Source organism: Pelophylax lessonae, assembly GCF_965119305.1.
Source record: "Pelophylax lessonae genome assembly, chromosome: 2".
NCBI classification, from domain to species: domain Eukaryota; kingdom Metazoa; phylum Chordata; class Amphibia; order Anura; family Ranidae; genus Pelophylax; species Pelophylax lessonae.
The window spans coordinates 211,912,510-211,929,706 of record NC_138769.1 but is presented as its reverse complement, the minus strand read 5'-3'; the positions used below and the strand labels follow the sequence as shown (position 1 = coordinate 211,929,706).

Below are 17,197 nucleotides of genomic sequence, written 5' to 3'. Positions count from 1 at the left end.
GTGGGGTCCCCCCCTCAGTCCATATCAGGCCCCTTGGGTCTGGTATAGATTTAAGGGGAACCCCACACCAGAATTAAAAAAAACGGAGTGGGGTTCCCCCTAAAATCCATTCCAGACCCTTATCCGAGCACACAGCCTGGCTGGCCAGGATGGAGGTGGGGGCGAGTGAGCGGCCCCCCTCCTGAACCATACCAGGCCACATGCCCTTAACATGGGGGGTGGGTGCATTGGGACAGGAGGGGCTCTGCCCCCCCACCCCAAAGCACCTTGCCCCCATGTTGATGGGGACAGGGGTCTCTTCCCGACAACCATGGGCTGTGGTTGTGGGGGTCTGTGGGGGGGAGGCTAATCGTAATCTGGAAGCCCCCTTTAACAAGGGGGCCCCCAGATCCCGGCCTACCCCCCCCCCCCACCCATTAAACAAAAAAGTGTACAAAAAAATAAAGACAAAAGCCAGTTTTGGAAAAGTCCTTTATTAAAAAATAAAACAATTGTGTCCCTCGATGATCAGTCGCCCGCCTTTCTGCCCGCCCGCCCGAAAAATAGAAACAAAAGAAAGAAAGAAAGAAGCTCCCGCTTCTCTGGACGCTTCCTACGCTATGAGCTGTTTTGAGTTTGACAGCTCTTTTATAGGGATCTGATGTCACGAGCCGCCCCACAATGCACTGCTCAGGTGCAGTGAAAAAATTACATGATGGCAGTAATTTATTCACTGCACCTGAGCAGTGCATTGTGGGGCGGCTTGTGACATTAGATCCCTATAAAAGAGCTGTCAAACAGCTCATAGAATGGGAAGCATCCAGAGAAGCAGGAGCTTCTTCTTTTTTTTTTCTATTTTTCGGGCAGGTGGGTGGGGGACACTATTTGTTTATTTTTTAATAAAGGACTTTTCCAAAACTGGCTTTTGTCTTTATTTTATTTGTACACTTTTTTGGTGAATGGGTAGGGGTACGATGTACCCGATATCCATTCACATAGGTTGGCGGGATCTAGGGGCCCCCTTGTTAAAGGGGGCTTCCAGATTCCGATCAGCCTCCCCCCGCAGACACCCACAGCCCACGGTTATCGGGAAGAGACCCCTGTCCACATCAACATGGGAGAAAGGTGCTTTGGGGTGGGAGGGGCAGAGAGATGTTGACTCGAAGCTCACCCATAACCAACAGCTATAAACATTTGAAAGTCAAAAATTGAACAACCAAAAAGCCGAAACTTAGCTACCAACAAAATTTTTGGTGCCTGAACACCGTAACCCCTTGCAGTTACTCTTGCTGGGCACAGGAACAGGCCCTGCTGCTAAAAAATCCATACAAATTTGAAATTGCATGTACTTGTCATACAGGTGCAGAAAAATTGGGCTTTGGTTGTTGGTGGTGACTGAACACTGCAACCCCTCGCAGTTACTCTTGCTGGGCACAGGAACGGTACCTGCTGGTAAGAATTCCATGCAAATTTGAAATCGCATGTACTTGTCATACAGGTGCCAAAAATTGGGCCTTTGCTGTTGGTGGTGCTTGAACACCGTAACCCCTCACAGTTACGCTTGCTGGGTGCAGGAACGGTACCTGCTGATAAGAATTCCATACAAATTTGAAATTGCATATACTATACAGTTTCCAAAAATTGGGCCTTTGCTGTTGGTGGTTCCTGAACACCGTAACCAACCCCTGACAGTTACTCTTGCTGTGCGCAGGAATGGGACCTGCTGGTAAGAATTCCATACAAATTTGAAATTGTATGTACTATACAGGTGCCAAAAATTGGGCCTTTGGTGTTGGTGATTCCTGAACACCGTAACCAACCCCTGACAATTACTCTTGCTGTGCGCAGGAATGGGACCTGCTGGTAAGAATTCCATACAAATTTGAAATTGCATATACTATACAGTTTCCAAAAATTGGGCCTTTGCTGTTGGTGGTTCCTGAACACCGTAACCAACCCCTGACAGTTACTCTTGCTGTGCGCAGGAATGGGACCTGCTGGTAAGAATTCCATACAAATTTGAAATTGTATGTACTGTACAGGTGCCAAAAATTGGGCCTTTGGTGTTGGTGATTCCTGAACACCGTAACCAACCCCTGACAATTACTCTTGCTGTGCGCAGGAATGGGACCTGCTGGTAAGAATTCCATACAAATTTGAAATTGCATATACTATACAGTTTCCAAAAATTGGGCCTTTGCTGTTGGTGGTTCCTGAACACCGTAACCAACCCCTGACGTTACTCTTGCTGTGCGCAGGAATGGGACCGACTGGTAAGAATTCCATACAAATTTGAAATTGTATGTACTGTACAGGTGCCAAAAATTGGGCCTTTGGTGTTGGTGATTCCTGAACACCGTAACCAACCCCTGACAATTACTCTTGCTGTGCGCAGGAATGGGACCTGCTGGTAAGAATTACATACAAATTTGAAATTGCATATACTATACAGTTTCCAAGAATTGGGCCTTTGCTGTTGGTGGCTCCTGAACACCGTAACCAACCCCTGACAGTTACTCATGCTGTGCGCAGGAATGGGACCTGCTGGTAAGAATTCCATACAAATTTGAAATTGCATGTACTTGTCATACAGGTGCAAAAATATTGGGCCTTTGGTGTTTGTGGTGTTTGAACACCATAACCCCTCACAGTTAGCAGGGCACAGGGACAGGGCCTGCTGTTAAAAATGACATACAACATTTAAATTGTGTGCACCTGTCATACAAGTGCAGAAAAATTAGGCCTTGGGGGTTGGTAGTGACCTAAACCAAAAACATTGTTGGAAGTTAGCAGAATCAAGGTAGAAGAAAAGGATAGGCAGCATATGCAGTCTTCAAGGGATGGCAGACCCCTAGAAAATTAAATCAGTTACATCAGTTACATCAGCATCATGGGCTTGATAGCTCTTGTTGATCCAGGACTGGTTTATTTTGATAAAAGTCAGCTGGTCAACAGAGTCTGTGGACAGACGCACTCTTTTGTCCGTCACAAAACCTCCAGCAACACTGAACGTCTGTTCAGAAAGCACGCTGGAAGCAGGACAGGCCAGTAGCTCCATTGCATATTGAGCAGGTTCTGGCAAGTGGTCCATCCTCAAGACGAGTAACCCAGTGGATGCTCAGTTGGAAAGGTCTCCAAGTCTGCTCTTGTGCCTAGATAATCATGCACCATATGATGGAGACACTACCGATGGATGCTTAAACCTAACAGCCCTGGGTGCTGCTGAGGACACTGTTTAACCACTTGCCGACCGCCGCACGACTATCTACGTCGGTGGTCAGCCCCTCACAGGCAAACTAACGTAGGGCTACGTTGCTTGCTTGTGAGGGTCTAGGGAGCGAGCGCGCGCCGCCGGAGGCGCGCTCCCGCTCCTGCGTGGTCACGGACCCCCCCGCGCGTGTGACCAGCAGACCCGATGTCCGCCGGCCACTCGGCGATCGGCGGGGGAGAGGGAGAATGTCAGGCAGCTTGTGTAAACAAGCGACCTGTCATTCTCCTCGCTGTAAAGACACTGATCACATGGATCTACTATGTAGATCCGTTGATCAGTGTCCTTACAGCTCAAGCCACAGCCAATCACAGTAGAAAGCACGCCCCTAGGGACACACACAGCCCCTCCCTCCCAAATAAAGTTAACCCCTTCACTACCAGTGTATTTTTACAGTAACAGTGCATATATATAGCACTGATTACTGTAGAAATGTCACTGGTAACCCCAAAAGTGTAAAAAATGTCAGTCAAGGGTCCGATCTGTCCGCCGCAATGTCGCAGTACCGCAAAAAAAATCGCAGATCGCCGCCATTACGCGTTAAAAAAAAAAACAACAAAAATGACAAAAATCTTTCCCTTTGTTAGTAAACGCGATAACTTTTGCGCAAACCAATCAAAATACGCTTTTTGCGATTTTTTTTACCAAACATAGGTAGCATAAAACAAATTGGCCGAAAATGTTAAAAAATTTTGATTTTTACATTTTTTTGGGGGGGAATTTCATATAAAAAAATGTGAAAAATATTGCTATTTTTGCAAAATTTACGCTCTTTTTTTGTTTATAGCGCGTGATCAAAAAATCGCACAGGTGATCAAATACCACCAAAAGAAAGCTCTGTTGTTGGGGGAAAAAAAGGACGCCGTTTAGGTACAGCGTCGCACGACCGCGCAATTGTCCGTTAAAGTCACGCAGTGCCGAATCGCAAAATACCCCCTGGTCGGAATGGGGGTAAAATCTTCCGGGGCTTAAGTGGTTAAAGGCATCGGTCGGCCGCCCGCCTTCTCCACCGCTCCTCCTTTGGCTGAACGATGCCTCAGAAACACGTCCAGAGAATGTCGACCTCCCAGTGTCTGGAAAGGTGGTACACAAATTTTTTAAACGCCTCCTCAAGATGTTTCATCCTCTGCTCCCTCTGCAAAGGCAGGATGAGCTCTGCAACTTTACCCTTGTAACGTGGTTTAGGAAGGGTTGCCAAACAGTAATTATCCCTCTCCTAGATAGCACAAATCCTCGATTCCTTTTGCAGGCTTTGCATAATCAGGGAGCCCATGCAACGTAAGTTGGAGGAGGCATTGTCAGCAGGAGCAACCTCTCCCCAACCACGTACAACTCCTGGGGATTCTGGGGAATCAAAACCATCCCTTGAAGACTGCTGTATGCTATCCTCTACATCCATGCTGCCAAAATCCTCCTCCTCCTCTTCCTCCTGTGTGTTTTGTGGCCCTGCAGGAATGATATCTGCATAAAGGGGGCCTTGTGAGGAATGAAAGTCCTTCTCTTCCTTCCGCTATTCTGCCTCAAGTGCCCTGTCCATGATTTAACGGAGTGTGTGCTCCAGTACGTAGACTAGAGGGATAGTGTCACTGATGCATGCATCGTCCCGGCTCACCATCCTTTTGGCCTTCTCAAATGGTGACAGGACAGTGTATGCATCCTTTATCAAAAGCAACTGGCGTGGTGAAAAAAAGCCAAGCTCCCCTGACCCTGTCCTTGTGCCATGCTCACACAGGTACTCATTGATGGCCCTCTGCTGCGTGTGCAGCCGCTGCTGCATTGCCAACATTGAGTTCCACCTGGTGGGCATGTCACAAATGGGGGCGGTTGGTGGGCAGGTTGAATTCCCCATGGATGTCAGCTAAGCGAGCACTGGCATTGTACGAATGGTGGAAATGGCCCCATACTTTTCTGGCCTGCCTCAGGAGATCTTGGAAGCCCGGGTATCTGGTCAAGAAACGCTGCACCACCAGATTCATAGCATGTGCCAAGCATGGAACATGTGTCAAGTGTCCCTGTTGGAGGGCGGAGAGAAGGTTGGTGCCATTGTTGCATACAACCATTCCTGGCTCAAGCTGCCATGGCGTCAACCATCTCTGAGCCTGCCCCTGCAGAGCTGACAGAATCTCTGCACCGGTGTGTCTCCTATCCTCTAGACAGACCAACTGAAGCACGGTATTGGTATCTTTTAGCTTGACTGCTTGCATAGCCCCTTGAACACTTAGGGAGCACTGCTGCTTCAGAGGACAATTGAGCAGAAGAGGACATGGAGGAGGAGGAGGTGGTGGTGGTCTGGTGGAGTAGCCAGATGTGGCAGAACCAGCACCAGCTTTTTGGAGGCGTGGTGGCAAAACAAGCTGCAACAACGAACCCTGTCATGCATCCTTCCCAGCTGCCAGCAGAGTTACCCAGTGCGCCGTGAACGAAATGTAACGTCCCTGTCCATGCCTGTTGGACCAAGAGTCAGCAGTAATGTGCACCTTCCTGCTGTCCGCTCTGTCCAATGAGGCCAAAACACTACCTTCCACATGACGGTAGAGAGCAGGAATGGCCTTACGCGAAAAGAAATTCCTTTTTGGGACCTGCCATTGTGATGCAGCACATTCTACAGATTTGCCAAAGGGAGCAGAGTCTCCCAGATGAAAAGGCAGCAATTGTAATGCTAGCAATTTGGCCAAGCTAGCATTAAGACGCTGAGCATGTGGATGGCTGGGACCGTATTTCTTTCTACGGTTCAAAAAATGGGGTCGTGAAATTTGCCTGCTGCTCAAATCAAGCAGTGGTGTACTGCTGGCAGATTGGGTGCAAGTCTCTGTGCCACTCATTGCTATACCATCATCCCTCTCAATGCTGGTATTTGAGAAGGCATGAGGTATAGTAGGTTTAGGGATCACAGATGAGGAGCAAGGTGATGTATGCTTGTTTTGCTCTGGTGGCTCTTTCTGGTGCTGTTGCCAACGGACTGCATGGCAGGTCGTCATATGCATTGTCAAGCATGTGGTGCCCAAGCGGCTGGTGTTCTGGCCATGCTTGATCCGCTTTAGACAGATGTTGCAAACAGCAGCGCTGTGGTCTACTGCACATGTGCTGAACAAAAGCCCACACTAATGAACTTTTTAGAGTCCGCGGGGAGTTTGCAGCACCCTGCACCTGTGGAGCTCTGTGCTGTGGCGCAATAGGTTGGCTACTCCTATGGCGGCCCCTGGAGCACATCCTGCCTCGTTGGTGTTGTGCCTCCTCCTCCTCTATCTTGTCAGGCACCCAAGTACAGTCAGTCAACTCATCATTCCCTCCCTCCTCATCACTGGAGCAAACTTGGCAGAATGCTTCAACTGTGGCAACATGACTGCTGGTTTCTTATCCGTCATTGTCACCGCCTCTCTCTAGGCTCACATTATTCCCTTCATCAACCTGTGAACCAACATCACAGATTTCAAATTGCTGCGCATACTCCAGCAGCATGTCACTGACACTTTGATTAAATAGTTCAGGCGACACCTCCGTGCGTGATGGTGGGGCGACAGAAGGAGAAGCCGTGGAGAAGGAGCCTGTGGAACGGGCCACTTTGCCAGCTGCGGTGGAAGGCAAACTACTGTGAGCGTGGGTGTCAGAGGACGAGGAAGATGAGGACGGCTTATTTATCCACTCCACCAACTCTTCCACATGTTGTGGCTGAATAACACGGGCAGCACCGGAAATAAAGGACAGGCATGCCCCGCCTGCAGAGGATGCACCATGTCGACTGTGACCACCAATTTTCACAGTGGACACAGAGGCTGCTTGCCCTCTTTTCATGGCCTGTGAGCGTTTGCCTCTTCTTGTCTTGGCCTTTCGAACATGATGTTGATAGAGATCAATATAGAGTATACACAACTGACTGATAGATACTCAATGACATGATATGATGTATTCAATAGCCCTATATATAGATAGAGAAGTGATGAATATTCAGTATATGCAAGTGACCAATAAAATACTCTATCACCTGATATGATGTAATCGATAGCCCTATATATACAGTATATAGTGATGTGATGGGTATAGGATCTATGCAAGTGACCTATAAAGTACTCAATCACCTGATATGATGTAACCGATAGCCCTATATATAGATAGAGATGTGGTGGGTATAGGGTATACGCAAGTGACCAATAAAGTACTTAATCACCTGATATGATGTAATCGATATTCTTATATATAGATAGAGATGTGATGGGTATACAGTATACGCAAATGACCAATAAAATACTCTATCACCTGATATAATGTAATCGATAGCCCTATATATAGATAGATATGTGATGGATATAGGGTATACGCAAGTGACCGATAAAATACTCTATCACCTGATATGATGAAATCAATAGCCCTATATATAGATAGAGATGTGATGGATATACAGTATACGCAAGTGACCGATAAAATACTCTATCACCTGATATGATGTAATCGATAGCCCTCTATATAGATAGATATGTGATGGATATAGGGTAAACGCAAGTGACTGATAAATTACTCTATCACCTGATATGATGTAATCGATAGCTCTATATATAGATAGATATGTGATGGGTAAAGGGTATACACAAGTGACCGATAAAGTACTCAATCACCTGATATGATGTAATCAATAGGGATGATCGAATGGTTCGGGTCGACCATCGGTTCGACCTGAACACTGGGTGTTCGAAATTCGGCCGAATTCCGAACTTTGTGCAGTAAAAGTTCGGAATCCGGTCACCAGAACCGCCCAAAATGCAATGGGACAGGAACTGGGCTTTAAAAGCCCGTGATTTGACCAGAAACATCAGTAAAACAATTGAGGGCGCAGGAGTCTGCTAGGAATGTGATTGGAGTGACTACGGGTCCAGAGGCCAATCAAGAGTGAATACGCCCCCCAGTATATAACATAGCCCCGCCAAACCTCTAGCACTGTAATACAGAGTCTGTGGAAGAGAGTGGAAGCATTTGTGTTTCTCCTGCTGCTTGTAAAACTCCAGTGTCATTTTGCAATTATCTTCTGCTGTATGGAGCTGTTCTTTTAGCGTGAGGAAAGGGATATGCAGTGTAGTTAGGGTACTATATACCACTATAGTTAGATTCAATAATCTAGTTTTTGTAGGGATACTTTTAAGTGTCAGGGTGATCATAGTGTAGTTTAGGGTGACCTGACTCTGCCATGTCAGGGTGACCGTAGTGTAGTTTAGGGTGACCTGACTCTGCCATGCCAGGGTGACCGAACTCTGCCATGTCAGGGTGACTGTAGTGTAGTTTAGGGTGACCTGACTCTGCCATGCCAGGGTGACCCCACTCTGCCATGTCAGGGTGACCCCACTATGCAGATTCTGGGTTAGGGGTATACACATATACACATATATATATCCACACATATATATATATATATATATATATATATATATATATATACACATATATTTATATTTATATATATATATATATATATATACACACACACACACACACACACACACACACACACATATATATATATATATATATATATACCCCTATACAGAAGTTCAGATGTCATGCCTGCCTCCAAACGCCTTCAAAAAACGCCTGAAAAACACCTGAAACAAAAACGCCCAGGTGTGAAAGAAGGGTAACGCCATCCCTGCACTACTGAAATTCTAAGAAAAATAATCATTTTTTTTTTCTGGTTCTGGACATGCTACAGAGCTGAAACTTCACAGGTACACTTTTTAGACCCCCCAGACACTAAATCCAAAGAAATCTCTTTTTTTTTGTTTCTCAATTTTTTCAATAATTGGCTCTCTATCAAAAACGACAATTTTTAAGAACTTTTTTTTGCCTGATTCATAGTCCCTGGGGCATGACTCCAAACCCTAGCCACTTTTTAGGGGCATTTATTGGGTTTTAGGGCTTCAAAATTGTGTTTTTTGATTCCCGAAGTTCGGGTCCCATTGATTTCAATGGGGTTCTGGAATCCGAACCGAACTTTTGGGAAATTCGGGTGTTCTGGTCCAACGGAACTTTTCAAAAGTTCGATCATCCCTAGTAATCAATAGCCCTATATATAGATAGAGATGTGATGGATATACAGTAAACGCAAGTGACCGATAAAATACTCTAACACCTGATATGATGTAATCGATAGCCCTATATATAGATAGATATGTGATGGATATAGGGTATACGCAATTGACCAATAAAATACTTTATCAGCTGATATGATGTAATCAATAGCCCTATATATAAATAGATATGTGATGGATATAGGGTATACGCAAGTGACCGATGATCCTCTCCCTCCCTGCTATTAATGTCTCACTGCACTCTCTGACAAACTGCAAAAAAAACTACTCTCTCCCTGCCTCAAACACGTTCCTCTCCCTGTCTCCTTGCCCACACAATCACACTACACGCTGTGGCTGCGTGAGCAGCCTTTATGTAGTGTGGGGCGTGTACTTGCTAAAGGCAGCCTGCCTTTTGTCCAATCATGGCAGAGATCATTTGATTGGCCAAAGCATGAGGTCAGGGTGCATGCTTTGGCCAATCACATTCCTATTTCTGTATACAATTTCATCTGCTTATGATAATGTAATTAGGCTCCCCTGACCTGGTGGGGTATATATATTCTGTGTGAGATTGTTCAATAAGAGTTCCAGATCTCATACAAGCTATTTGTCAGCTAGTCTTGTATGCAGTGTGGCTATAATATCTGATATCTATGTTCAAGAATGAAGGAATTGGTATACCGATGGAAGCACTCAAACACAGTGTGGGTCAGTTCCGTCACATTGGTGGCATGCGGTGGTATGCTTCCTGCAGTCTGGGACATCCAAACCTCCACTGGGATCCAAGGTCCGGATAGTAAAAGAGGGGAGTTTCAGATACCAGCCCCTATGGAAGAGGAATTTGGAAGTAGGTTGCGAGAGATGCAGATACAGCACAAGGGACCAGTGTAAGAGCAGGTCCTGCTGGGATGGTATGATTCTATCCGCTGGGAACTCTGGAAGGAGGTGCTAGCCCACGAACAGCGACACCAAGGAAAAAATTCTCCCCCCCATCCAGGAAAGGTACTGTTCGCAGTACCTAGTGCGAATGGTGTTTTTGGGGAGACATCCACACAAGGAATCGAAAGCGGGGTTAAGCAGGCTGGTATAGGCAGAGATGTAGTTGGGCGAGAGCTACAGAGCCCTCCGCTGGTATGTAACCCAAATGTGCCCATGGACAGTGGACGACAGCCCAACGGAAGGCTTTTGCTATGGTGGCCTGTTGCTGTTATTAGAGAGGCTGTCCGAGGACCCTGACTTTGAGAGCAATTTGGAGTGGTGTTTGGAGGAAATCTTGGAATACAGAGAACAGATTCTGAATGTCTTGGAAGTGCACTGGAAGATTTGTATTTCTAGCCAATCAGGAATGGGAGCTGGAGATCACCTACAGACGGCTGCTAGACTCTGCTCAGCAACATGTCTAGGTTCCCTTTGCCTGGGATTATCCAAAAGTACCAACCAACAGTCTGGAAATCCTAGCTGAAGAGTCGGCAATGTAGCAGAGTAATAGTGTGCTTTGCTCATCTACACCTGCAGCTATGGAAGCGGAGCTCTTATGGCGGATGCAGCAAGTGTTGACTGACCTTGACGTACCTGTTTCTGCACAGGATGAGCTTGGATGGAGGAAGGCGTCTGTTCAGCAGCTGAATAAAACTATGGGAGATGGAGCAGCCTGCTCAGCTTCCCAGCTGCAGTTCAAGGGCTTGGGAAAAGAAGAAGATATTCTCATTGCCCAGCCATGGATCACAGAAAGTATGGATTTCACTTATTTTAGCGATTCATGGGAAAATTCGTTATCAGGTATGGAAAGTGACGACAGCGACGATTCTGATGTCTCTTTCTGGCACATAGCTTGTGGAATTTGGGAGGTATATCAAATGATTCTTCACAATTTCCAACGGAGCGATGTGCCAGAAAGAGACATCAGAATCGTCACTGTCGTCACTCTCCGTACCGGATGACAAATTTTCCCACAAATCGCTATCGCTCATTTCTTCAAGTAACTCTGTTTTGCTGTTGCTGTTTTCCAGTTAGTCTAAAAACGCTTTTCCGCAAAAAGAACGCTTTTTGGACGCCATGGTCGTTCTCCATTTTCCAGGCTCAAAGCACTGGAAAAGCACAGGCAGGGCACTGGAAAAGTCACCAGGTGAAATCCTGTGGTGAAATGGCATGATACAGTGTAATCCGTTAGGATCACAACTTTATATCATGTCATTTAGTGTATTTACATTTTTGAAATTGCCGACGATTCCACTCCCCTGTGTCGCAACGCTCACAGGGAAAGGAACCAGAAGACAGATGCCGGCATCGGCCGAGCACACAGCGGGAGGACAGCAGGGGAGGACGGCGGGGGATTGCAGGGGAAGGTGAATTTTAAAATGTACAGAACAGATTTCCGTGCAAAATAATGGTACCACTTTCAGCACCTAAAATCTGAAATAATCAGACCGCCAGGGAGGTTAAGTGCTGAGTTAATTAGCATGTTAATTTAATCCTGAAAAGATATAACAAAATATTTACAAAACGGTGAGGGGTGTACTCACTTTTGTGAGATACTATACACACATATATATATATATATATATATATATATATGTAATGTTTGTAAGTAGTTTGTAAGTAGTTTCTAAGTAATTTTCTAGCAAAAAATACTGAATTTAACTTGTAAACAATATGTGTCAGAAATAGGCTTGGTCCTTAAGTGGTTAAGGTAGACATTACACTTTTGGGCGTTTATTTATTAAATATATGTACATTATTACTTAAGTCACTGGATTGCATTATATTCTGATTGTTTTGCACTTTTGGTTTGATTGTATATAATTGGTGGTCACTAATATTTTGCTTTATACTAAAGCAAGTGATGTTATTAATATTCTGTTTTGAAGGGTTTAGGTAAAGCCTTATGAGATCTTCTATGATAGTTGCATCAGTTGACTTGACATTCAGTAAAAAGCGTTAATTGCAGAAAAAAAAAACATGTCATATATACAGTATATTGGGACAGCTACAAATGTGATTGAGGGGATGTAGTGTCAACTACTGTTACTTTCTGATTACACTGTAAAGTGAGCCAAGTGTCAGAAAGTGAGATAAGACCCATCACACTGTAGATAGCAATATCATTCTTCTAAATGAATTATGGATGCCTGAACAAGCCAGATATTTTCTACCATGAAAACTCATTGCTTGGCTCTTATCAACAATTGGAACACAGCACCTATGAGTACCATGATTTTCTGCTATATTTCATTTTTTTACAGATAACGTTTAGAAAATTATAGGTAGGCAATATGTAGAGGTCAGGTTCTGAGTTTTGTTTTCACAAGGCACACAAGTTGCATAGATGTTGTAGGTTCACCCTGAACATGTGTGTGGGTTTTCTCTTTGTGCTCATGCATATCCATCTACATGGTTAATACGCAAAAACCAGCCCTTATGTGTACTTATGTTTGCATTAGGGACAATACACTGAATTTTTTGGGAGCGAAGCAGAATATTTTTGTTTCTTGGAAAACAAAATAATACTGTGGACAAGGCCACTGATAAAGCAGTACAGCCAGCCCTTCTGTACATGTCAGGTAGGCAGTGTGGGGCCCCATGATTTCTAACAGCAGACCTGGCTGTGGAGTATGTTGGTGCTATGTTTATTTCTAGTAGCGCTAGTAACTGCTTTACTTAATCTGTTATCTCTTTTACTGTCCAGAAACGAGGGTAAGGGGAGCATTTGAAAAATAAAAAAAAAGGTAAAATAAGCTGTTGCCTAAAGTATCCAGGTTTCTATGCACAGTTCCCTTAAAATTTAGTAAGTTTAAAGGAAACCTGTCATGACAAAATAATGGAGTCCATTGTTGATCAACCATTGTTGATCTTTCCTACTGAAAATCTTTGTTGCCCATCCGTCATGCTGATGCTTTTGCTTTAGTTCTTAGAGTCACTGACCCACAACACAAATGCAGATAAGAGGTTTTGTTTTGCAGACATTTCTCATCATACTTCATATTATTCCAGGTCAACAACCCTTCAGTTTCTGTCACTGGAAACATTTATTTTGCAGTAAAATGATCTGTAAGTAGTTTATCTAATTTGCTACTGACATGCAATACAAAGGTGTTAGATTTACCACCATGAAATGACTATGACTATAACCAGGATGAAACTGTTGACAGATTGAGAAGGAAAGCCAGCAACTGTAATATTTGTTGATCGTTAACAGAAGCCAGACATTGATAAAAAAAAAGAAAAATACATCCAATATTATGACAAAAAAAGGTAATTTATAGTGTTAGAACACAAAAAATGTTACTATTGAAAAATACTTTTTAATACTTATAATTTCCTTCCTCAGAAAAAAAAATGGATGAATGAATATTGTACATTTTTGGAATAATAATAGTAGTATTAATAACATTTTGCCTAATAAATCACTTACCGTTTTTCCTCCAGAAAGCTTCCTTATAATAAACCATGCATTTGATAACAGATCCCATTGGAAGGCGGTGTATTAACTGGTTTCTGACTGGTGGCAGCTCTGGAGTGAAATGAATCTTTGTACTCAACACTGGTGGTATAGCGCTAATGACATATTTACTCTGAATATGAAAAAAGAAGGTATTTTATAGTAAACAAAAAAAAAAAAACCTATGACATAAATAAGTCTACATCTCTAAGCAGGTCCATTGACCAATATCTAATATCTTACGTAAAGTAGGGAATGGGCAAAATAGCTGTCTTTTTGTCATGTGTTCCCCTTTGGGGAAATTTCACTTGTGAAATACATTTCCTGCTAGACAGTTGTCCCCAGAAGAGGTGGGCCAATTTAAAGATTTCTCTGCTATTACAGTTCTGGTGACATCTCAACATTTGGGATTCATTCTTTTTTTTTAGCCCCCATGACAGTAGTCACCAAGGAAAAAAAAGGGATTAAATCTCCCTTAGCTAGAACACAGACAGCACCAGACACGTGTTTTAACCCCTCACCACTCTAAACAAAACTGAAGAAAATGATTTAGCTTTAGATGCACTTATAGCAGGGGTCTCCAAAATTTCTAAACAAAGGGCCAGTTTACTGTCAGACTTTTGGGGGGCCGGACTTTGGCTAGTGTGAGTAGAAAATACCCTGGCATCAACATGTATAAATAGTGCTAGATCATTCGGGGGAAACAATAGTGATCCATCATTGGTGTCAGTGGTAGGAATTATGCCCCACTGTTGGTGACAGTCTGAGGAATAGTGTCTGGTATCACAGGGCCACAGTTTGGAGACCACTGACTTAAAGTCATGACCCTTTACATGCACACCCTAACAGCACTGGTCTTTAAGGGGAAGTCGGAATTACGAAGCTGGCTGTCTCAGGGACACAATTGCAAAAATCTATTCTGAATAATAAACTTTCTCCCAAACAGGCTAACCAGAGATCATCAGCAAGGGCCATTGACATTTTTTTCTCTGAGAGGAATGTAGATGGTCAGTTATAGCTAACCTCAAATAATGTCAATAGGGACTTTGAATGCTTTTTTTAATTTAATTTTTTTACTTAATTAGCATAAGCCTAGACAACAAGCACTAGATACAGCAGCCTCCCCTAGCTCTTTTAGGTGTAAGGACACCTAAACAATAAGAACTTATTATTCTAAATGGTATATTCTTTTCAAAAAAGAAAAAGAAAAACACAGGAGATTTTAACCCCTTTTTGACTGGGGCAATTTGATAACTTTGTGAGCAAAGCAAATAAAGCCATTTTTGCAATGTTCCAACTGCTAATACTTAAGTGCATTAAGCCATGTTATATTGCGATTTTGGAGACAGGTATAACTTTCTTTCAGAATCACAATATATATATATATATATATATATATATATATATATATATATATATATATATATATAAATAATAATAATATTTTTATTAATTTTTAATTTTTTAGGGCAAAGCTGAGGGAAAAAAAAAATATATATATATATATATATATATATATATTTTTTTTTTTTTTTTTTCAAATTTTCCCATACATTTTTGTCAAAGTATTTATTACCTAGGTACAACTCTGTTCATTCTGATCTCTAGGATATCGAACATGTACATTGTATTTACATTATGTGTTTATTATTTTGTTTATTTTGGTCTAAAACTACAAATGCATAAATCATCTTTTTCTATTCCACATGGTGTAAGTAGCATTAGAAAAAAAAAAGTTTGCACTTCACAAGCAACATAACAGACTTTCATTTAGAGCAGAGGGAGGTGGGTGTATAGAGACAAAGTAATGTTTTAAAACACAACTACTGGTTAATTGGAATGCTCTGTCAACGAGAGCCGCCCTTATTGGGTCTAAACACAATCTCAAAGATCCCAAGGCAAGTGTGCACCAGAAGGTTCATTCCTGGAAAAAGTTAGATCTACTGCCATTGATCCTAAAAGGATAAAGGCAAGCTTCAATTTTTTGAGTCAGGAAAATACAGTGGGGTTGATTTACTAAAGGAAAATCAACTGTGCACTTTGCAAGTGTAGTTGCATTTTGTTTGCTCTAGAGCTTGGTAAATGAGGGAAAGCTCTTCTGAGTTCCATCATCCAATCATAGGCAAGCACAAATGCTGTTTTCTATTTTCCTTGTTTGCGATTGGGTATTTTCTGCAAAGTGATGCTTCACCTCATTTATTAAGCGCAGGAGCAAATGCCCTTGCAAAGTGCAACTGCACTTGCAAAGTGCACAGTCTATTTGCCTTTAGTAAATCAAACCCATTATGTTTTTTTTAATGTTTACAAGCTTTTAAAGTGGTGTTTTATTTAAATTTGTATTATTTATACAAAACATTTAAAGCCGAAGTTTAATCTTCATAAAATGTTTGCCTTCTTTGGTTTCTTCTCCCCATCCATCAACAAGATGCTTATGAAATGTTATTACATCCCTTATTGTCTTTGTGTGTCTCTATGGAATACCGGAAGATCATGGCTGTTGCGAGAGACCATTGGGGTGCTATACATAAATTGCCGAAAATATCATAGCACTCCACCTCAGTACCCCTCTGTAGAACTCTCAGGCCTGATACCAGCTGTAGACTGACTCTAGAGTAGTTATGCAAATACCAAAATGCATTGAAGACCAGATGTGAGTCTGGAGGAGTAGACATTTCTACATGCAGACTGCCCTAGATAACACCTATATGTGATGCTAAGCCTTCATGTTGGAAAGAACCAGTGATTGAAAGGGGCAGGCCAGAAACAGTCAGGTTGGAGTGGAAAGGGCTAGATGATCCTGGACATCCTTTAACCAGGAAATGAGGCAGGCTCTGTCTGACTTGCTACAGCTTCCAATGCACACACTGAGAAGCTCACAATTTGCAGTTAAATCAGATAAAGCATTTTCAGTACAGGAGAGGAGCCTGTACAACTCTGCAAGACTCAAGGAAAGGCTGGGCTTCAGCTATGAAGCCCATCTCCTGCATGAAAAAAAAAAAAAAAAACTCATGCAGTCCCCCCCCCCCTGCTCTGGAGCTCTCCTCTTCTCCCTGATGCTCTGGATTAAGGGCTGTCCTCCTACATCAACAATGCTGCAGGACTATTAGCTGTGAATTGTATGTAAGGAGATAAGCATGTGGCTGTGGCCAGAAGCACCTTAGAGAAGAGATTTTGGGGGACTGGATGCACAGATGGAGAGAGCCTGCCAGAGCGATAAGTGAGTTAAGTATAAGCCCTCGGTCACACCAGTACGACTTATGGCATGACATATGATTTACTGTGTTTCTATGACAGTGTCTTAAAAGATACGATTTCAAGTACTGTGATTTGAGAAGTAGTTCATGTATTACTTTTTCAGGACTTCAGCACATAAACTATAATGTAAATCGTGCTGCAAATGGTATATGTGTCCATATCAGCACTACTGAAAGAAGTTAGATATTAACTCATTGCTAG

The 17,197-nt window shown here is 43.1% G+C and overlaps 1 protein-coding gene across 1 annotated transcript in view; it reads right to left on the bottom strand.

The window, feature by feature from the left end:
* The window catches only part of LOC309547665 (amine oxidase [flavin-containing] B-like), a 151,447-nt gene that overhangs the window by 68,407 nt on the left and 65,843 nt on the right, over positions 1 to 17,197 (bottom strand). Inside the window, exon 8 of the mRNA XM_082247560.1 lies at positions 13,715 to 13,874. Within this exon, the coding sequence (XP_082103686.1) occupies positions 13,715 to 13,874 (160 nt within the window). The remainder of the gene's footprint in view (positions 1 to 13,714; positions 13,875 to 17,197) is intronic.